Here is a 23,190-nt window from a genome sequence, read left to right as displayed (position 1 = left end):
GTTAATCCTTGTAAATCTGCAAACACCATACCTACAAAGTAACTAGAGTACTTATTAATGAAATTACTTTGCCCCTGACAGATCTGTTCTTTCATATTTGTACATTTTGGTCATTTTGGTGACTTTTCCAAACTGCTTTGACTCCGATAACTGCCACTTGCGGCTGTCTTTTGTAAGTGATGTCACTTTAATTTGCTCACAGTCAGTCCTGGTTTAAACTGCCAACAAATGATAGCATATACATTACATGGATGTTAAAAAGCATTTCATCTTCGGCTGAATGGTACAAAGAAAGAGAAAAAACTGGAGAAACCACTGATCTACTCTACTGTCTGCATGTCTAGAATTAGAAGCAGAAATTAGGTATTGATATCTTTCTCTTTTGTAAATTATTAGCTTCCACCACTGTTTGTTTAACTTGTGCAGTGGTTTTAATAGCGCATGGACGTGGTAGTTATCCAATTATCTGCTCATATCAAACATCACACCACCGTCCAGCACTGAGAGTCCAGGTCAGGCCGACCTGAACATTGAACTCTGAACCCTACACTCATCAGGTGCGTGTTGGAAGGGTAACAGGTGTGAACAAAGTAGAGTAGGACAGTAGAGTACCTGATTACTTGAATATTGAAATATGTATTAGTACAATGGACTTCTTACACTCTCTGAGGTCTCATTGCATTTACAAAAACAGCACCACAGAGCAGAAAGACAGACAGACAGACAGACAGACAGACAGATATTTTAGAGAGTTTCAGTTCGCAGTAATGATGATTTTGATGGAAGATTGAGGCATTTTGGTAGTTTATGTCCTGTGGTGGGTTAATGAACAGCATGTTGCATTCTCACATCATCTGTCCTTGTGCTGAACTCTGTGCTTTCATCTTGAGTAACTAAATTAAGAAAGTTAGATTTAAATGTTGGGTTTCTGTGAAGCCATATTAGTATATTATATCAGTGTGTTATAATTTTATATGCATGCACAGTAATTGTCACGCTACTTTTAAACAATAATTTTGTTGTATAGACACGTGCTCTCTTATTCATTTTATTTATGGCATAATATTTACTGCTTAAAATCAAAAGCTTATACACTAATGGATAAAATATGATTGTGGTCAAATTGACAACATGTAATTAATTTGATATGGGGGATTTCTAATGAGGATGTTAATTAAAAAAGGAGAGATAAATACATTAAAGATTAAGCTTAGATTTAATTTTAAATGAATTTATTTTTATATAAAAAAATAATAAAATGCTATTACTTTAAAAATACTTTATACTTTAGTACATGTTACTTGTGTGTGTTTTATATATATATATATATATATATATATATATATATATGTACACACACACACACACACACACACACTTTATACATAATAATATGTGATCATATTTTATTAATTATTCTGTACACGTCACATTTTAATGTTGTTCTTGCTTATTGTTATTATTACTATTATTTTTATCTATGCATTTAGATTTTAATTGTGTCTATGGTGCATTGCTTATTGCATTGGCCTATTTAATTAGTAAATACCTAAAAATAAAAAGTCTAATTTGATTTCTTAATTAATATTGTAACATTATTTATACATTTCTGCTCATTTGTAATTGTAGATTGTAAAGGCATATTATAGTAGCTAACACGTGAATAGACTATAAACGTTTGCTTTCAACATTAAATACAATGTAATGCAACAACACAATAACAATACAGTATTCTGTGGCCTACAGCATACCCATAATACCACACATAAAGGATTAATGGAACAAATTAATTCATTGCACATGAAAAGGTGGCCGGTTACTTCACACGTTTTTCTCAACACCCTTAAGCTGCATTAATTGTGCTCTCCTGTCACACAGTATGAGGCAATATTGCGCAACGAGCGCGCGTTCCTGTCCCGAGCGCGCGTAGAGACGCGTCAGCACATTTTCTCAAAGAAGCCGGTGCGCACGTGGCGCTCTGTTGATCACACCAGCAGCGTTTCTTTCCTTGTTGTGTAATTCTGCTTCATCTGATTCCTTAATAAACCCGAGGAGGAGGATACCGACGTTTCTCTCTCACTCTCTCCGTCTTTTGTTCTCCAATCAGAGAGAGAGTTTGGACATGGGCTCATCCCGCAATGACGCCTCCCTCTCCGTGGGTTCATGTTGAGCCTCTCTGAGCGCGTGTCGAGTCCGGGCTTGTGGTAAGACTGAACTGGGGAACCCCGTTCCAGCACTTCACACTGATCATAAAACCTCCAGATTTGCTAAACGTCATTATTGATGCGTAAAAGCGCGTGTCTCCTCCCCTCGCCCTAGTGGTCAGTCGGGTTTATGTGTCCTGGGCCATGTGGACATGAGTATTTAAAGCGACACAGACACTTTGAGTAAACAGTCGTAAAAGTGTTTGGTCTATATTTGTAAATCGATTTTTCCTTCTGTGTGTGTTTTTTTATTTTCTTTTTTACCTTATATCACTGATCATGTACCAAGGTAAGACTTATTAACATAGAAAGTGAATAAGCTTTTTTCCTATGTACTTTCGCAATTGATGCTTGAATGGGATGATGAAACCAGAGGCACAAAATGTAAACCTGATGAGGCATTTTCTGATTCACATATGCTGCTCAGTTTTTTATATAGCATATGATGCAATTTTATACTATTCTGTCAATATGGTAGAACAGCAAGAGACTGTGGGGCATTATCTTTACAAAACTTTTTATTTCAGTTTGATCTTGCGGAGTATAACTTTAAATGAATATTTTGACTAAATATTTAGCAGTTTATTGTGGATCCATTTTGCAAAATGGCAATTACACTGAAATAAATATATATACGAAGCATTATTGCATCACACTTTTTAAGTAAATTCAACTTATGGTCATTTTATGTCAGCACAACTAGAAAACCTTTGTTAGATATACTCAAATGTATCAGTTCATTCAACTTTTATTTAGAGTACGTCGCACGAATAAGATTTAGCAGCTAATAGCAAGTAGTTTCAAATTAACATTTATATCACTGTTTCTTCTTAATATATTTGGCTCAAAAGAAAATAATAACTGAGGTCATACATTAGGCTTGATTAAGTGCAAATAAAGCTGCATTTCAGCAATGCATATTTAAATGCGCATGAAAAAATTACATGGATTGAACAGGATCCAAGTTGAACACTAATGGAACACTATAATCACCCTAATGGTGACATGAAACACTATTTACAGTATAACAACATCGATAATACTGAAATAGCTCAAATCTCGATGAACTCTTAATAACAACTAATTAAATGCCCACGTACGTTCTTTTGACCAAACAAACATGCTTCAATTATTCAAGCGCAAGGACTTATGGGTATTCCCCACAATCTTAGTTCTGTACTTGATTGCTTGAGTTAGTAGTACTTAAAATCGTAATTTTATGGCATAGTAATCTAAAGAAGTTCAAGAAACTCACGATTATTCAATTCGATTATTCGATTCGATTATTCGATAAAAGCGTGTGCTTTTTCAGTATATATATATATATAAGATATTTATATTTATTTATAAATATAGTACATAAAATATAATGTATTGATAGTAAATAAGATTGCTGAATTTCACAATGTTTACTCAGAATTCACAAAAAATATATTTTACTGCATTATCCATTGACACTACTGGCATAATGAGCTTTATTTTTATCAGTCCATCAGGTTTACAGTTATTGGGCCATGCTGATAATTTCAAACTGGCCAAATATTAGCTAATTAATCAGTCTAGTTGATATATTGGTCTATGACTACTGGCAATTACGTATTCACAAGGCATGTGATTACCATTAACAGCCTGAAGGGATTTATTTAGCAATAATGACCAGCTGACTGCACATAATCCCGCTTATTATGCTTTTTCCCAAATAAATAAATGGACATTATGATATGAGTTGAAATAATTTCATTATGTTAGAAGAAAGAGAGTGCGAAGTGATACGAGAGACATGGAACTAGTACAGCTATGTAGGAAAGTTTGGTTGCCCGAGAGTCTGAGACAAATATTTTGCCAAATGCAGCAACAGACCAATCAGAATTAAGTATTCCAGAGAGACAAACAAACATGAATAATTGTTTTTTTCCAAATCACCTAAAGATATTTAAAATTGACAGTTATTTCATAACTTTTGACCCTTCCTGATGTTTGTTTGTTTGTTTTTTTCTTTATAGAAACCGAGAGGAACACAATGACGGAGTTTTGGAAAGAACATTCCAAGTTCGCAACGGTAGAGGAGATGATGTTGGACTCTAACGCCAAGGAACTGACCCAACACGAGCTGCCAGAGATCCTGTCCATGCTGCCCAGTCTGGCTGGTTCTGATATGCTGGAACTTGGTGCTGGAATCGGGTCAGTGGAGCACATTGAGTGTGATATTAGATTCTGATTAGACCTTCACATCTCAGTCAAACTGATATTTGGGTAAAACAGATCACATTTTTCACCCATACATTTCTAGTTGAAGTGGTTTTCAACATCCGTGCAAAATTATTCTATGCAAGAGATTGAATGTAAATGATTGAAGTGACGTATCCCATTCTAAATGGGTGAATCTCACAAAACCTGTCACAATTTACCCCAAAATTAAAAGTAAATATACGTAATCTCCCAATTTGGAATGCCCAATTCCCACTACTTAGTAGGTCCTCGTGGTGGCGCGGTTACTCGCCTCAATCCGGGTAGCTGCCTCCACTTCTGAGATCATCAATCCGTGCATCTTATCACGTGGCTCATTGTGCATGACACCGCGGAGACTCACAGCATGTGGAGGCTCATGCTACTCTCTGATCCACGCACAACTTACCACACGCCCCATCGAGAGAGAGAACCACTAATTGCGACCACGAGGAGGTTACCCCATGGTGGCGTCCCCCCGCCCGAGGCGAACCGCGGTTCGTCCTCACTGAGCGTGGAAGGATCACTAACGAAGGCACCGATGGCGAGCAGCTGAACAAAAAAGGCTTAGGCCGAGGCGGGGGTGGTGGCGTCTCCCCGCCCAAGGCGAACCCCGGTTCGTCCTCACTGAGCGAGGTCACCTGTACCATCGGCATGCTGCGGGCAGACGGTGCGGGCGAGGTTGAGCGACCTCCGGCGCGACCACAGCTGCGCTGCGTTGTCTCCTCCAATGCACGCCGCCCCCGGCGGGTACCCGCCTGGTGGGCCTCCTCCTTCCACGTTGCAATTTACTCCCTAGCAACCAGGCTAATTTGGTTGCTTAGGAGACCTGGCTGGTGTCACTCAGCACACCCTGGATTCGAACTTGCGACTCCAAGGGTGGTAGTCAGCGTAAATATTCGCTTAAAACTTTACGTTTTTTTTTGTTTTTTTTTAATTCCCATTATTCTCAATGATGATTATTATTATTATAACTACAGTTTATTTTTACTGTATTACAGCATTACAGTGTGAATTTTCAGGGTGAAATGTGCTTTTATTGTCCTGAAAATAATAATCCTTCATTTTTTATTTTTACAAAATTTTATTTTTTCAATTTTGGGATGAAATATGACTTTGATATGTTCTTGACCGGTTTTGTGAGACACACATTCATCAATATTCTTATATTTCAGATAGATCCTCAAAAGGGTTTTTACAACTAAATGAAACTCTTGATTGCGCTTTTTCTCTGTAATTAGATATAGCGTATTGTCCCCTTTGAGAAATGATATGTGCAAATTAATACAGTAATCACTGAGAACTATCACAGATAAACGACGTAAACAAAATGTGTTAGGCTTTAAATTCAGAGGTCAGTTTATGTGGCAGTCTCTAATAGATTAGGAGAGAGCTGTTTGGATATTGCATGGTATCTTTGTGCCATTGTAATCATGACCTTTGCCCTTTTCAGTCGTTACACACGTCACCTCATTGGCAAGGCCCGTCATGTGACCGCAGTGGACTTCATGGAGAAGTTTATAGAAAAGAACAGACAGGACAACAGTCACCGTGGCAACGCTGAGTTCATTCAAGCTGATGTCACAAAGCTGGATTTTCCTAAACACAGGTGAGAGAAGTGCTCAGCAAAACAGACAAATATTGAAATCCAAACAAAGCTATATACAGTACCAACCTTTATATATCACTGTGTTTACGGGTATTACATACTAGTGTATAAACATAGATCATATCAATATACTTTTTTCCTTTTATTAAACCTCAATATTTATTTTCATCTGTTTAATACAAAAAAAAAAAAAAATCTTTACTAAACAGTAATTAAATAAATATATAGCTGATAGATTATATTAAAGCTGCACTATGTTCATTATTTTTTTTATTTATTTTTTCTCCCAATTTGGAATGCCCAATTCCCAATGTGCTTTTTTTTTTTTTTAAGTCCTTGTGGTCGCGCACTGATTTGCCTCAGTCCGGGTGGTGGAGGACAAATCCCCACGGAGATAGCGTGTGTGGAGGCTTCACGCCATCCGCCGCGGCATCCGTGCTCAACTCAGAACGCGCCCCACTGAGAACGAACCACATTATAGCGACCACAAAGAGGTTACCCCATGTGACTCTACCCTCCTTAGCAACCGGGCCAATTTGGTTGCTCAGGAGACCTGGCTGGAGTCACTCAGCATGCCCTGGGATTCGAACTAGTGAACTCCAGGGGTGGAAGCCAGCGTATTTTACCACTGAGCTACCCAGACCCCAACAAAAGTTCATTATTGAGTAGATAAAAAAATCTGTGTTCAAAACCCTGTCCTTGTCCATGACGGTAAGCCTACAATAATGATTTTATTTTGCAGTATTACAGTTCACTGCATTGTCCACTGAGGCTGTAGATTGTTATATTAAAATGTAGTGTCTTCAATTGAGCTCGTATCAGCCATTTCTTGAGTTTCACCTCTAAATTTGATGTGCAGTACAATACAAACAGTAATGTGAATTTAATAATCATATTAAGATATGTAAATAAGAGTATTGTTTATCTTCCTCAAAGCCATTAATATCTCAGTTATTAAAGTTTAATCAAATATCACCATGAAAATAGCCCGTTATGACTCTGGCTATGCAAGTAAATATCTCCGAGTGATCACAGGCAATTTAAAGCAGGTAACTTCAAACCATGAGATTCATCCACCAGGAGAGCAGTGCCGAAACACAACTCACGTAAAATGTTCCTTCGCAAGTCGCTTGCAATTTTAGGTTTCAAGCACAGATGTCGCTAGAGAGCCCAAAGATCTGTAGTGCAGCTTTAAGGACATTGAAATAAGACCTTAAAGGTATATTTCACCTTAAAAGTATTATAAAATGATGTCATCATTTACTCACCAAACGCAAAGGGAGATGTTAAAGGGGTCGTAAAATGCTATTTTTTTTTTTTTTAATAATTTAATTATCTCCTCTAAGGTCCATGGTGATAACGTTAGTAAAGTTTTTAGCACTAAAACGGTCATAGATAAGTAATAAATGATAATTTTCTACCGTTTCTAACCCTCTCTCTGAAAAGCTCTGTTTTGGCCTCAGCGGCTCCTTTAAACTTCAATGTAAACGCCCACCGTTCTGATTGGCTAACATCGTACAGCCCCTCGAATACACAGACATATTTGAAACTCAGTCAGAAGAGAATGAACCAGCTCCACAACTTTATGAAGCAAAATCTCAGTGTTTGCAAATCACACGCACACAACAAATTGCATATTATACTGTTCAGTCAAGCACATCAGCACCATAACCATCAAACAGTCATGACATATGAAATATGAATAAAATGGTTTACTCACGTTTTTTGCGGTCATGTCCAAAGGTGAATTTTTTTTGACACTTGAAATTCATGTTCTGATGTTTCACACTGTACATGCATAAACCCTGGGTTAACGTTCTTATTAGCATATTTGCGGTGTCGAAATCAATGATTGGATGAATGCAGTTTGTGACGGACACACAACTGGTCAATGGAGCTGCTCTGCTCTTCTGTGGAAATTACTCCAAGCAATTCAGCTCTGTTTGTCTTTCATCTTCTGAAATATGCCTCGAAAACACCGAATACTGGCACCACGGCAGTTATTGCGTTTGCCACCACTGTTCGACACTTTACCGGATTCCCTCAGACGGAGAACGTAAACACACATGAATACTTAATGAGGTAAGTACTGAGTACTGGTGTCTGTTGCTAAGCAACTTTCTGTAACATTCAAACACTGCATCGTTTCACATCGTTTAACTGCACCATCCTTCAATAACAGTTCCTTTGCAAAGCTTGAATTGTATAATGACTGGTTCAGAAGCAGTCCACGCACATACATAGTCCATAGCACGATGAATAGACAAAAACACATAGGTACATCGAGGCGCAGATCGCTGGAAACGTATCTAAATGGTCAAAGATGTCCGGCTAGTCCATGTTTACACCAACACCAACATACACCAATGATTAAAAATAGCTCAGATGGGTGAAAGAAGAGTATGTTGAGCAGTTTGTGTTCAGTACAACAAGAGGGTCTTCCGAGTTATAACTTGACACTGCGTCTTTTAAAAGCAGAGTGATAAACATGACAACAGTATGGGTCCCCTTTCGTGTTCAGGAATAGTTGGTTACACTAGGTCTGTCTCTCTCCCTCTCTGTTTACGATATGAAATGCACATCAATGGGTGGGGCCAAGGTGTGATGAAACATGTTCTGGGGCGTGTAAATACAACTGAGCGTTGTCTTGTGACATCACAACCACACCGTTTTCAAAATGAGACAGCAGGATGGGAACTAAATATGCTCTTTTTAGACTGGGGAGGGACTTTTAAGTTCTGAAATGTACAGTATGTTTTTATAGTGCAGTTAACTCTTATACCAGGGGTGTCAAACATTCGGCCTGCAGGCCGGATCTGGCCCGCCAAGGAGTCATTCAGCGCTCAGAGAGTCATGCGTATCAGCGAACGCCACACTCTTTTTCTTGTAAATATTATTGCTTGATTCCCTTCAACTATTTGTGTGTGTATTTGTGATGTAACCTCTGGTTAATGAAATTAGTAAATTCCACGTTTTCCCTTTTGTTCAGAGTCAAATTGGCACCCATCAACCCACCAAATGTGGATATTTTATGTGCAGTGGTGGGTTATTTCTGTGGCAGGCAACTTATTAAAATCTTGGAGTGACGTGGCAAGAAATGCTGTCAGCACGCCGAGGGTACAGGTGACCTCGCTCAGTGAGGACGAACCGGGGTTCGCCTTGGGCGGGGGGACGCCTGTTTCTGTGTTTGAAGAAACACACTTGATTATATTTTGAAGAACAGATGAAAGAATAAAGCCGTTGATGTGTATCCGATTCGCTGTGTATTCAGAGGCGCTCTGCCGCCCATAAGCGCAGCGCTTCTCATGGAACATGCGCATGCAGAGTGCTCACTGTTTCTGCTGTTTCAGTCATCTGAAAATAGTTTGCAACTGCAAGAACGGTGTCGTCCATGAGAATGCTGCAAATGATTTCAGACCATCTCAGTTTGCAGTTTACGTTTACGTGCATTGTGAATGCAACATTGCTTAATTCCAAACATTTGTGGCTGAATACATAACCATATAAAGCAAATGACATACAGCGACAGTAATGAATTGTCATGTGTGTCATCATAATTCACTACAGCTTCAGAAGTGGTGTTTTATATACCTTTAATGAATAACCAAAGGAGCTGATAAAAAAAATCAAAGTGGCTTTATGAAATTGGCCATTGGGCCCCGTGCTCGTGAGTCTATGGCTGTGTTCACAATGGCATACTATGCATACTTCTCTCACTGTTTTTGCCAAACACAGATATAACAGAATCTGTAAGAGTAGTATGGTAGTAAGGCATTTAGTACACGGTCTATATGTTCCGTGGAGGGTGCCACGTCACGTTATCGGCACGCAGAGGGTGCATTTTGTTCGACACAGTTGCTAAAAGACACATGCTAAAATTGGCTCGGTAGATCGGCGCCCCTGAAGCGATGCTGCCTTAGGCCATCGCCTATGTCGCCTAATGGGTTGACCGGCTCTGGCTATGAAAACAGCATCTTTCTATTTTCCTGCTCCAGTTTTCCTTTGCTCCTCCGCTGAACTACCAGCGTCTCTAAAGGAATTATATTTTACCCAAGTTAACAGATTGCAGTCTGAATTGAATGTGGTGACATACAAAAGCATGCACTGTGAAATAACACCAAAACAAAGAACCTTTCTATAGTGTTCGCTGGCTCAACAACAAACACGGTGACTGATTTAGTCCAATTCATGACTAAATGACTCTTATGAGCCGGTACTTTTAAAACAGTGATTCACCAGCTCATGAGTTCTCGGTTTGAATCAGTTTGACAAATCCTTCCGTGAAGGAACTTTCTGAATTACTTGGAGGGGCTGAATGACTATGTGATTTTCTGCAAGTTGTTCTCAGTCATGTAGTGGATAAAATATAATATTAATGAAACAATTTTGTTAAAGATAATTAATCATTTTAATACATGATTTGAAAAGTTATTTAAACAAAATTAAATAATATATATATATATATATATATGTATGTATATATATATGTATGTATATACAGGTGCATCTCAATAAATTAGAATGTCGTGGAAAAGTTCATTTATTTCAGTAATTCAACTCAAATTGTGAAACTCGTGTATTAAATAAATTCAGTGCACACAGACTGAAGTAGTTTAAGTCTTTGGTTCTTTTAATTGTGATGATTTTGGCTCACATTTAACAAAAACCCACCAATTCACTATCTCAAAAAATTAGAATACATCATAAGACCAATAAAAAAAACATTTTTAGTGAATTGTTGGCCTTCTGGAAAGTATGTTCATTTACTGTATATGTACTCAATACTTGGTAGGGGCTCCTTTTGCTTTAATTACTGCCTCAATTTGGCGTGGCATGGAGGTGATCAGTTTGTGGCACTGCTGAGGTGGTATGGAAGCCCAGGTTTCTTTGACAGTGGCCTTCAGCTCATCTGCATTTTTTGGTCTCTTGTTTCTCATTTTCCTCTTGACAATACCCCATAGATTCTCTATGGGGTTCAGGTCTGGTGAGTTTGCTGGCCAGTCAAGCACACCAACACCATGGTCATTTAACCAACTTTTGGTGCTTTTGGCAGTGTGGGCAGGTGCCAAATCCTGCTGGAAAATGAAATCAGCATCTTTAAAAAGCTGGTCAGCAGAAGGAAGCATGAAGTGCTCCAAAATTTCTTGGTAAACGGGTGCAGTGACTTTGGTTTTCAAAAAACACAATGGACCAACACCAGCAGATGACATTGCACCCCGAATCATCACAGACTGTGGAAACTTAACACTGGACTTCAAGCAACTTGGGCTATGAGCTTCTCCACCCTTCCTCCAGACTCTAGGACCTTGGTTTCCAAATGAAATACAAAACTTGCTCTCATCTGAAAGAGGACTTTGGACCACTGGGCAACAGTCCAGTTCTTCTTCTCCTTAGCCCAGGTAAGACGCCTCTGACGTTGTCTGTGGTTCAGGAGTGGCTTAACAAGAGGAATACGACAACTGTAGCCAAATTCCTTGACATGTCTGTGTGTGGTGGCTCTTGATGCCTTGACCCCAGCCTCAGTCCATTCCTTGTGAAGTTCACCCAAATTCTTGAATCGATTTTGCTTGACAATCATAAGGCTGCGGTTCTCTCGGTTGGTTGTGCATCTTTTTCTTCCACACTTTTTCCTTCCACTCAACTTTCTGTTAACATGCTTGGATACAGCACTCTGTGAACAGCCAGCTTCTTTGGCAATGAATGTTTGTGGCTTACCCTCCTTGTGAAGGGTGTCAATGATTGTCTTCTGGACAACTGTCAGATCAGCAGTCTTCCCCATGATTGTGTAGCCTAGTGAACCAAACTGAGAGACCATTTTGAAGGCTCAGGAAACCTTTGCAGGTGTTTTGAGTTGATTAGCTGATTGGCATGTCACCATATTCTAATTTTTTGAGATAGTGAATTGGTGGGTTTTTGTTAAATGTGAGCCAAAATCATCACAATTAAAAGAACCAAAGACTTAAACTACTTCAATCTGTGTGCATTGAATTTATTTAATACACGAGTTTCACAATTTGAGTTGATTTACTGAAATAAATGAACTTTTCCACGACATTCTAATTTATTGAGATCCACCTGTATTATATACACACACATACACACAGAGTATATATCATTTATAAATATAAACTTGGCCCCCAAGCAATGTTGCTTGGTCCAATCAGGCCTGTGACCCAAAATGAGTTTTACACCCCTGTCTTATACTGTCTAAATGTCAAGAAAATTTTCATTTTCCATTTCATGACCCTTTAAGCAAAATGTTTGTCACCATTCACTTTCATAGCATCTTTTTTTGCATGCAAAAAAATAAAAAAAGTAAATGCATTTTCATTTTTGGGTGGACTGTCTCTTTAAGAAAGACGCTCCATTTAACATGATTGCATTGCATCTTATTTTCCATCTCACTTTTTCTGTTTTAGTTTTGACCTGGTCTTCTCTAATTGGCTGTTGATGTATCTGAGCGATCAGGAGCTTAGATCATTGGCTGAGAAGATGCTCGGCTGGCTCCGCCCAGGAGGGTACCTGTTCTTCAGGGAGTCTTGCTTCCACCAATCAGGTTAGAGAAAAATGTCCTACATTTGGTTTATGGCATTTACGTGAAATGTAGCTTTTTTTTTTCTTTTTTTTTTTTTTTATGTGATATTTATGGATTTTAAAATAATTATAATGTCATTTTTTACAGGTTGTAATATTTTATTATTATTATTATTACTACTATAACAATTATTGGCCTTTTGACCCTATCAGGAGACAGCAAGCGAGATTTTAACCCCACCCACTACAGAACTCCCGCCCACTACAATCACCTGATGACATCAGTGGTCCTGGACGAATCAGATAAGACGGGAAAGAAATGTTATGGTTTTGACATGGTGCTCAGCAAAACAGTTCAGACCTACATCAAGGTGAATCATTTGGTCAATTTTTTGTAGGTGCTTATGTTTCAATGTTGTTGTGTATGTGTACTACTTTTTCTTTCTTGTGAGAAGCCAAAGGAAAATTTCCACATTTGTGGATAATGAAGTTCAATCAATCAATCAACAATTGATGAGAAACTTGCTTTATCTCAGATGAAGAAGAACCAGAACCAGTTGTGTTGGCTGATGCAGAAAGCTCGTCGTGATGTGGTGGAGCAGCATCAGGGCGGTTTCACCACCTTCCAGCAGTTCCTGGATAACCAGCAGTACACACGCAGAGGAATCTTACGCTACGAGAAGATGTTCGGCTCTGGATACGTCAGCACAGGAGGACCCAGCACTACCAAGGTCAGAGGTGAAGAGGTTGTAGGGTCGAATGGTTTCAAAAGACTTTGGTTGAAAGTTTATCTTAAGAAAAAAGATGCATAAGTCAGTTCTATGTATGCAATTAAAGTATTAGAATACAAGTGCTTTTATATACAGTAGGTTATCATATAGGCCAAGAACTGTGAGACTGAAATCAAATTATTAAATAAATAAATAATACAAATAAAAACGCACACATGGAGCTCCTGTGACAAAATATATTCCTTGTACATTCTTTGTTAAAATATAATAAATGATCCATTAGATTATGTAGTAGAGACCATTTCCAACTAATGGCCAAATCAAGTTAGAATTGTCTCTCTAGATTACTTTGAAAGGGTTATCTTATAATGTTAGTGAATCATTAATGTTTGTTTTCTGTTTAATCTCTCATTTTATTAATCTTTAATCCATCAGGAGTTTGTTGACATGCTAAACCTGACTGCGGGACAGAAAGTTCTAGATGTTGGCTGTGGAATTGGAGGTGGAGATTTCTACATGGCAAAGGTGAGCGACCAAAAACCTTGATACCACAAAACATTAGATTTACGTTCCTCAGGTCCATTCAACCAGCAGTTCTCAACTGGTTTTGCTTCATGACCCTGATTTTACATTGGACATCAAGTGCCGAACCAAATTTGTTTTGCATACAAGCAAACAGAAATGTCCTGAAAGTCAAACATTAAAATGGACTCTGTTACCATGAAATGCACAAGCCAAACAGTATGCAAAATTATAAACTTGACAACTGGAAAACTGGCAATTTTGAAAATGCATATAAAGCAGATGTGGTTTTTTTTTTTTAACCAGCATGTCACAAAGAACCATCACTGGGCCAAATATTGTATTAGTAGTAGCCATATACTGCCAAGTGATAATTTTGCATCAAAATACCATAAAGTTTGATTTGATTGGATGCACAGCCTTTGATGATAACAACAAAAAGATAAAGGAAGCATTTTCTTCTCCCTTTTAAACGTTGATAAACCTATTTAATGTGTTTTGCTATCATAGCTATGCACTATTTTATGGTCAGTTGCATTTATGATTTGCATTGTGCTTTCCCTGCTGTCTCTTACCCAATCGGAACAGAAGCAGTAACGTTATCCAACATAAACGAGGGTTGTCGTACATTCTGTGTTATGATGGATTATTGATTATCTGTTTTAATTGCAGACTTTTGGTGTGGAGGTTCTGGGGATGGACCTGTCATCAAACATGGTGGAGATCGCCATGGAGAGAGCCGTCAAAGAGAAACTTCCATTAGTAAGTTCCACTTTATTGCGCAACAGTGCCCGCCCACTTTTTCAGCCATCTTGGTTCCGGAAGTATTTTTACCATTCATTTTTTCCATAGGGATTTCATAAAATCCTTCATAAAAGAGTTGTAAGCCATGAACCAAACCAACCAGTTCCGAGGTGAATTGCAACATTACAAACTTTGATTTGAAACAAAAAAGTATTTGAAAATCAGACGAAAAGACACAGGTACAAGCATGGGCGGCGCTAGGACTGGGCCATTCGGGGCTTAAGCCCTGAATGTTTTCAGTTAAGCCCAGAAAGTTTTTATTATCTTCGAGTGATGTCAAAAATACCAGTGCTTCGGGATCAAGTTGAACACCAAATACAGACTCAATTCAGTACACACGCGCTGTTTTGTCAGCGGCTGCTTTCGAGCAGTACTGTGTATGTGCGCGCATGCACAAAGAGCTCTCGCGACTCGCGATTGCGGCTATGTGTGAAAATGCCTGTCTTGGTGAGATATTAGAAACTGCTGACTTGGGCCATCTAGATGCTGTAAGGACCAAATATTTAGATATATAACACTGCAATCAAAGAGTAACATAAAGTATAAAGATGTGTATGAGGAATTTGCGTTTTGTTTTATTTAGACACAATGCCATAAACCTCATATACTTGGGCAAATCTACAAAAAATAAAAAACTGTTTTCTCATAAGCACCTATTTTAGTGTATTTAACACCTGCTAACTTTTAAACTAAACTTAAAACACCTGACAAATCAATAATTGGCAATAAAACTATATAAATCAGTGGTTCTCAACCTTTGACTCCAAGGCCCCCATTGTCAGAGAAAATATGTGAAGGCCCCTCATGTAGGCGAAGATATTTCCTCTGAAATTTCTGCTGTAATGATCATGATAAAGCTGCTTTTTTTCTCCAGCCTTTAATTAAAGAAAATGGGAGCGTCAATAGATTAAAACAATTAATCATGATTCATTTTGGGATTCAAAAAACTTCAAGAATTGTATGTTCTTCAATAAAGACTGTTGAAGGGAGCTGTTATTAAATTAAAATACAAATTATAATGTCAACATCTTGATTTATAGTGCTTTTTTAGCATTTTCATTGTTGAATTAAAATAATTATATAAACATTATAAAAATATACCTTATTTTAAAACATTTTAAGAGATGTTGCGGCCCCCTTGGAAGTGTGCCGAGGCCCCCTAAGGGGCTTGGCCCCAATGTCTATTGACCCAAGAACCGTGCCTAGGTACCAGACTGTGTACTGAGAGAATGAACTACAGCCCTATTAAGCATTGCGAATGACGTACTCAAATTAAAAACAATAGAAAAATATAAAACTAATGGGTTCTCCTTGTTGATTATAAGTATACAATCAATATATTTTAAGTGTATTGCAAAATCAAATATTTCATGAGTTCACATGTTCATGTAATCTTTGAATGAGGAGGAGGTAAACATATGTGGCTCGCTGTCCATACTGGAGGGCTCAAGCTCAAGACTCGTCCTGAGCCGAGGTACCCCCTGGACTTCTTTGTTTGATTTAGTGGTAACAAGCCATGAAGGTGGAGTTGGGGTGGTGGAGGGATGCTGGAAGAACTGTCGCCGGACAGAAGTTAAGCAGCGGCTTATATACGCTTACTCCAGCTTTGATTGGTTGGATTAAATAAACATGCTTCTCCCGAACTTTTGTTAAGAGCTCCATCTCCATTTGAGAGTGTAGGGAGACAGACTCAATTGTGTCTTTCACAGCAGGGACTAAAACCGAAGTGTTTTTCATTTCGGTTCGTTCCGAGCAAAAACTATATTTTTTCTCTCCGGTTCAGAAGTTCTGCAGCCTCCTTTCCAAATGGTAACCGGTCAGAACAAAATAAAAAGAACGGTCAATAACGTTCTTTTTAAACAGTTGCAGTGTTGCCAGAGCTCGAAAGAGAAACAAGCAACCTGTTCTGGAAAATCAAGCCCAAAATAAGCCACTTGCCACACCAAAATAAGCAAAAATAAGCAAGTCAGTTTTTTCATGTGTGGTGGAGTTAATTAACAGATAATTTTTATTACAGAACTTCCTTCTCAGTCAATTTCCGACAGCATAAAATCTGTATGAATGCATTATATTTAACAATAATTCAGTCAAGACTTGGAAACACCTGAGAAATATTGTTTTCCTTGTATTTGGATTAACCGTGCACGTACAGGATAGGTAGTAATTATACATAGTTGTTAAAAAGGACATCCACAATGGGCAGTTAGGCAAAGAAATGTGTGATGAAGCCGTTTCCTCCAGAATCAAAGCACATCTTCCAAAAATTTACTGTGATAAACCCTTTGACCTTTGGCTTCATGAAAAAATCATCGGAACGAAATTAACCGGTTATAACCGGTTACCTGCATTTAAAAATAACGTTTTCACTCCAGAACAATTGAAAACGACTTTGTTCCCATTTTCGGTTACATTCTGCAAAAAATTTAGTTCATTTTCGTTTTCGTTGCTTGAACCGTTTTTAGTCCATGATTCACAGTGCGTCAGGCGATTCGACAAATAAACGTTTTTTTTTGTTGTTGAATATTTTGAGTTGAAATAACTCAGACTGGTGGTATATACCACTGACAACCTCAGAGCTCAAAGTGGGTCCGTTTTTAAAGGTTTCTAAGCTATCGTTAATTTTTTATTTAAATATTTTCACTTCCGGAGCCAGACTGTTGCACTCCATATCAGAAACTGTGGAGACTGGAGAATGGTACCAGAATGTCACACAGATTTAGGGGTTGGCTCTTTAGACATGGGCCAGTAAGCAACCATCTAAAACCCTAGCAGTCACCCAGCAATGTGACAAAAACCCTCTCAGAACACCTTAGCAACCCAATAGCAACTCCCTGGCAACCACCCACAACAGCCTAAATCATGGTAGCGAGTTTTGCACAGCCACTCACATTTTGTTCAGGAAAAGTAACAATCTAGTTGTAAATTTAGAGCAGTTTTTCCTGCTTTAAAATTGTGAATATCTTGTATATCATGAAGGCTAAAGAGAAATGCATTCTGGGACAGCCACTGTACATGAATGTCTTCAAGCCATGAGAACTTGTCTGTTGTTTCACTGCAGGTGCAGTTTGAGGTGTCAGATGCCACAAAGAGAAGATTTCCTGAAGCCACGTTTGATGTTGTTTACAGCAGAGACACGATTCTTCACATCAGGGACAAACTTGACCTCTTCACAAAGTTTTATGTGAGTGTGGGCACATATGTGACTCGCACCCTTAATGCCTTAATTGTTTCTCTTAGACAGTGATGAGATAAAATCTAGACTTTTGCTTAAATATCCTGCTTCTCAGAGTTCTCTCATGTGAAAAAGACCCAGATAATATTATATGTGTCTCCTCTAGAGTTTCAGAAGAGATCTTAATGTTTGCCAAGATTTGCAATTGTTTTGATTTGTCTGCTTGTGTGTAGGTGGAGGTGTTCATTGTTTGTGGTTTTACCAGTTCAGTTCACCTTGAGCCTTCTTACAGTTTCACAGAAACTCAAATGAAATGAGACATTACTTATGGCTCATAAAAGCAAGCCTTTGCATTTGAACCAAACTACGGTTGAGACTGTCCAAATCAGAAAACAAGGGGTCAAAGTGAATTTACATGTCTGCCCTCTAGAGGACAACTAATGTAGTGCTCTCTAGGGGCACATTAAGGCACGGGCTTACACGGGCCGAAGCTCAGGGGCCCACAACTCCCACGGGGGCCCCTCTCCCGGTGTCTAACACCCCATTATCCCCCATCGACGTACGCGGGAGGAGACGCTGTTGTGACCACGGAGACGGTGCGCAACCGTAAAAGCCGTCCGTGTAGCGCATGTTCATAAAACAAAACTTCCAATTCCAGTTTTAGTGGGGGGAATGCTTATAATGCCTAAAGACTCTGCAGAATTCTCTCAGTAGATCTGTAGACATGCACATTTTAATAAAGTATAATTACACTTGTTTTGGTCGTGAACGATATTGTGCTTCCTCAATAGCTTAAAGGGACAGTTCACCCAAAAATGAAAATTCTCTCATCATTTACTTACCCTCATGCCATCCCAGATGTGTATGACTTTCTTTCTTCTGCTGAACACAAGTTAAGATATTTAGAAGAATATTTCAGCTCTGTAGGTCCATACAATGCAAGTGAATGAAATGGTCTCTCAATGAATTATGCCAAAAGTAACAAATCTGAACTTATATTTTGAGAAGACATAAAAGACTCGAGTCACGAGCTGATGACAGACAGAGAAACATCATCTGGAGTTAATTTACTCCACTATATAAATGTGACATTTATTGTAATAATAGGTTTTTGTTTGATATAACTTTAATCTATAGAAGTTGCAAAATTATTGATTCATGTTCTGTCATTTTTGTTTATAAATGGAGAACATAAAAGGAATGATGAGGACAGATGTCTATGTGTATGGTTCTTCAAGCAGTTTTGGTTATTTTTATAACTTTATAAGTGTTTATTACAGAAAATGACAATATTCTGAGCTTGATAGCTTGAATGATGTAAACACATTTGAACTTAAACAAAACACTATATTTGCAACAGAGTGGAATACATCAAATGTACACATATGATTATGTTGCCATAATCCTAGAATCGCCCAAAAATGACCAAAAGCACCATAAATAGTCAAATCAACTCATTGGATAGCCCAAGATCTTCTGAAGCTATACAATAACTTTGTGTGAGGAAAAGACCTAAATTTAAGTCAATTGCTGAAAATCTGCCACTGTGATCACTGTAGCTCTCAAATCTTTCATTCAAATATGGAGCGTCAAGAGGATTAAAGTCAATGCTGTCAAACGTCACTTTAGCATACTTTGAAAAAATGCATACTTTCAAAGTACATATTTCATTGTGTACTTGATGTTATTATATCTGAAGTGAATGATAATATAGAAAATATGCTGTAAATTAATATTCTGATTTCTGTGTGAACTAACCCTTTAATGTGTGTGTGTGTGTGTGTGTGTGTGTGTGTGTTGCAGTCATGGCTGAAGCCGGGTGGGAAGCTTCTGATCAGCGATTACTGCTGTGGAGAGAAGCCCTGGTCTCCAGTGTTTGAGGAGTATGTGAACCAGAGAGGATACATCCTCTACACACCACAGAGATATGGACAGGTGAGACACAGAATCACACACTGTATCATAAAATCATAGTGACCTGTTTGTGCTTGTTTATCTCAGTCACCATGTGCCAATCAGAGCTGGCACAGAAACAAAAGCTTATGTCATGCTGTACCATGATAACCATTGATAACATTGTGTGTGTGTGTGTGTGTGTATGTATGTGTTTTACAGTTCTTAAGTGAGGTGGGATTCAATAATGTTAAGGCTCTGGACAGAACAGAACAGTTTATTCAAGTTATAAAGTCTGAACTACAGCGAGCCGAGGAGATCAAAGAGGAGTTTATACAGGTAAATACATTTATTATAATACAAATACTGCATATAAAGCTAATTATAATGACTATAAACTAACCTACAAATTTAAAACAAAGTATTTGGTTTGTTTATGAATTGATTTTGCAATTGATGATGTCCCTAAAAGTTCCCAAAGTGAGGTTTTGTCAGATTGAGCTTATTTGTGTCATATGATATTGCCAGATACACCTGCTTTCTGCAAAGTCTGAGAATGCATGAGTATATCCAAAATAACAATGCTCATGACAAACATGTAAGACATGTAATTACAGCAATCATGTGGACAGTAAACAAGAGAAGTGTTGAGCATTCATAAAAGTGGCTTTATAAACATTGTGCAAACTTAATAAAGCTGTAATAAGAACTTCTGTCTCATCTGCAGGAGTTCTCTAAAGAAGACTATGATGCCATCGTAAATGGATGGACAGAGAAACTACAGCGCTGTGAGACGGGAGATCAACGCTGGGGACTGTTCTACGCCACCAAAGACTGAGAGAGAGAGAGAGAGAGAGAGAGAGAGAGAGAGAGAGACCAATCCAAAAAATGATCAAATAAAAATCACAGCAGTTTATTTCTGATGCGACTGTCAATTAAGTATATTATATGTTCTGTCAAATTCTGTGAATTGCAGGACAGTATTGCACAAATTGATTAACATACTGTGATGCATCATACAATAATAAATAAAAATCTACTTTTTGATCTGTACTTTGTCATTTTGAAATGGGTGCTTTTTGTGTTTGATAGCGCAATGAAAGTCTAAATATTTATAAAGCTGTTCTAATACACAAAACCAGTGAGTTTTATAATTATTTCATACTGCAGAAAAGATACACAACAATTAGAAACAGCTCACACTACGTGCCAAAACATCTCAATTTCAGTCCACTGTATTGAACGTACATTTTTGTTATCATCTCTGTGAACATGCGGTACATCTTTACAGTCTTGGTGCATCTTAAAGAAAACATCCTCGGCTTTCGCCTCATCACTAAATATTTTGGGGTGTTGCCAATATGAAATATTATAACAATTATAGTACTGAGATAATGTGCTAATCTAATAATTCAATTATTAAAATAATAATTAACAAAATTACTAAATAGACAATTTTGAATAAATACACAATTTTATATATATATGCACATACACGCACCCACTATAATTATAACACACTATTATTATATATTATAATGTATTTTGCAATATTAAAAATCTTATAAATAATACATTTTAAATATAGTGTCAAATATTTTAGATTAAATCCTTTAAAAATATGAATGCAAATTTTAAATCATACATTTTATATATATATATATATATATATATATACACACACACACAGTTGTGCTCAAAAGTTTGCATACCCTTGGAGAATTGGTAATATTTGTACCATTTTTAAAGAAAACATGAGTGAGCAGGCAAAACACATTTCTTTTATTTCTTATGGGATTCATATTCAGCTGTAGGTTATAACAGAATGACACAATCATAAAACAAAACATGGCAACAAAGAAAAACATTTTATGACCCCTGTGCAAAAGTCTGCATACCCTTAGTTCTTAATACTGTGTATTGCCCCCTTTAGCATCAATGACAGTGTGTAGTCTTTTGTAATAGTTGTCTATGAGGCCCCAAATTCTTGCAGGTGGTATAGCTGCCCATTCGTCTTGGCAAAATGCCTCCAGGTCATGCAAAGTCTTTGGTCGTCTTGCATGAACTGCACGTTTGAGATCTCCCAAGAGTGGCTCGATGATATTAAGGTCAGGAGACTGTGATGGCCACTCCAGAACCTTCACCTTTTTCTGCTGTAACCACTGGAGGGTCAACTTGGCCTTGTGCTTAGGGTCATTGTCATGCTGGAAAGTCCAAGAGTGTCCCATGCGCAGCTTTCGTGCAGAAGAATACAAATTGTCTGCCAGTATTTTCTGATAACATGCTGCATTCATCTTGCCATCAATTTTCACAAGATTCCCCGTGCCTTTAGAGCTCACACCCCCCCCAAAACATCAGTGAGCCACCACCATGCTTCACAGTGGGGATGGTATTCTTTTCACTATAGGCCTTGTTGACCCCTCTCCAAACATAGCTCTATTTTGGTCTCGTCACTCCAAATTACAGTGTGCCAGAAGCTGTGAGGCGTGTCAAGGTGTTTTTTTTTTGTGGCATTGGCGCAGTAAAGGCGTCTTTCTGGCAACTCGACCATGCAGCTCATTTTTGTTCAAGTATCGTCGTATTGTGCTCCTTGAAACAACCACACTGCTTTTTCCAGAGCAGCCTGTATTTCTCCTGAGGTTACCTGTGGGTTTTTCTTTGTATCCCGAACAATTCTTCTGGCAGTTGTGGCTGAAATCTTTCTTAGTCTACCTGACCTTGGCTTGGTATCAAGAGATCCCCAAATTTTCCACTTCTTAATAAGTGATTGAACAGTACTGACTGGCATTTTCAAGGCTTTGGATATCTTTTTATATCCTTTTCCATCTTTATAAAGTTCCATTACCTTGTTATGCAGGTCTTTTGACAGTTCTTTTCTGCTCCCCATGGCTCAGTATCTAGCCTGCTCAGTGCATCCACGTGAGAGCTAACAAACTCACTGACTATTTATACACAGACACTAATTGCAATTTAAAAAGCCACAGGTGTGGGAAATTAACCTTTAATTGCCATTTAAACCTGTGTGTGTCACCTTGTGTGTCTGTAACAAGGCCAAACATTCAAGGGTATGTAAACTTTTGATCAGGGCCATTTGGGTGATTTCTGTTATCATTATGATTTAAAAAGGAGCCAAACAACTATGTGATAATAAATGGCTTCATATGATCACTATCCTTAAATAAAAGACAGTTTTTGCATGATCAGTCATATTTTCAAAATCAATGCCAAAATGTCACAATTTCTGCCAGGGTATGCAAACTTTTGAGCACAACTGTATATATATAAATATATTATTTTATTATTTATTTTTTATTCACGAAACACTACAATTTTTTCTCATGAGATTCTGGAAGTCAAAAGGTAGGTTTCAGAGTAAGCAAAACACTTTGTAGAAGTGCTCTGAGTGGGTGTGTGTGTCTCTCTCTCTCTCTCTCTCTCTCTCTCTCTCTCTCTCTCTCTCACACACACACACACACACACACACACACACACACA

The 23,190-nt window shown here is 38.1% G+C and overlaps 1 protein-coding gene across 2 annotated transcripts; it reads left to right on the top strand.

The window, feature by feature from the left end:
- Window positions 1–1,963: 1,963 nt before the first annotated feature.
- On the top strand, window positions 1,964–20,748 carry LOC127418090 (uncharacterized). Of its 2 annotated transcripts, none has more exons than XM_051658476.1 (12): window positions 1,964–2,204; window positions 4,208–4,385; window positions 5,884–6,039; window positions 12,459–12,595; window positions 12,787–12,944; window positions 13,110–13,304; window positions 13,740–13,829; window positions 14,499–14,588; window positions 17,689–17,811; window positions 19,606–19,737; window positions 19,918–20,034; window positions 20,423–20,748. In XM_051658476.1, exons 2-12 carry the CDS (start codon window positions 4,225–4,227, stop codon window positions 20,531–20,533), a joined length of 1,470 nt encoding a protein of 489 aa, XP_051514436.1. In that variant the 5' UTR covers window positions 1,964–2,204; window positions 4,208–4,224; the 3' UTR covers window positions 20,534–20,748. The 2 variants fall into 2 exon arrangements, with proteins under 2 accessions (XP_051514436.1, XP_051514435.1); XM_051658475.1 differs by lacking the exon at window positions 1,964–2,204 and adding an exon at window positions 2,328–2,493.
- Window positions 20,749–23,190: the final 2,442 nt, after the last annotated feature.

Source organism: Myxocyprinus asiaticus, chromosome 27 (assembly GCF_019703515.2).
Source record: "Myxocyprinus asiaticus isolate MX2 ecotype Aquarium Trade chromosome 27, UBuf_Myxa_2, whole genome shotgun sequence".
NCBI classification, from domain to species: Eukaryota; Metazoa; Chordata; class Actinopteri; order Cypriniformes; family Catostomidae; genus Myxocyprinus; species Myxocyprinus asiaticus.
Note: the sequence above shows the minus strand (reverse complement) of the source record. Positions and strands in the feature narration are given on the sequence as shown.

Excerpts from the sequence above, each read along its gene's own strand:
- LOC127418090 (XM_051658475.1), top strand. Across the intron at positions 19,738-19,917 it reads CACCACAGAGATATGGACAG|TTCTTAAGTGAGGTGGGATT; the intron begins GTGAGACACAGA and ends TGTGTTTTACAG. Across the intron at positions 20,035-20,422 it reads TCAAAGAGGAGTTTATACAG|GAGTTCTCTAAAGAAGACTA; the intron begins GTAAATACATTT and ends TCTCATCTGCAG.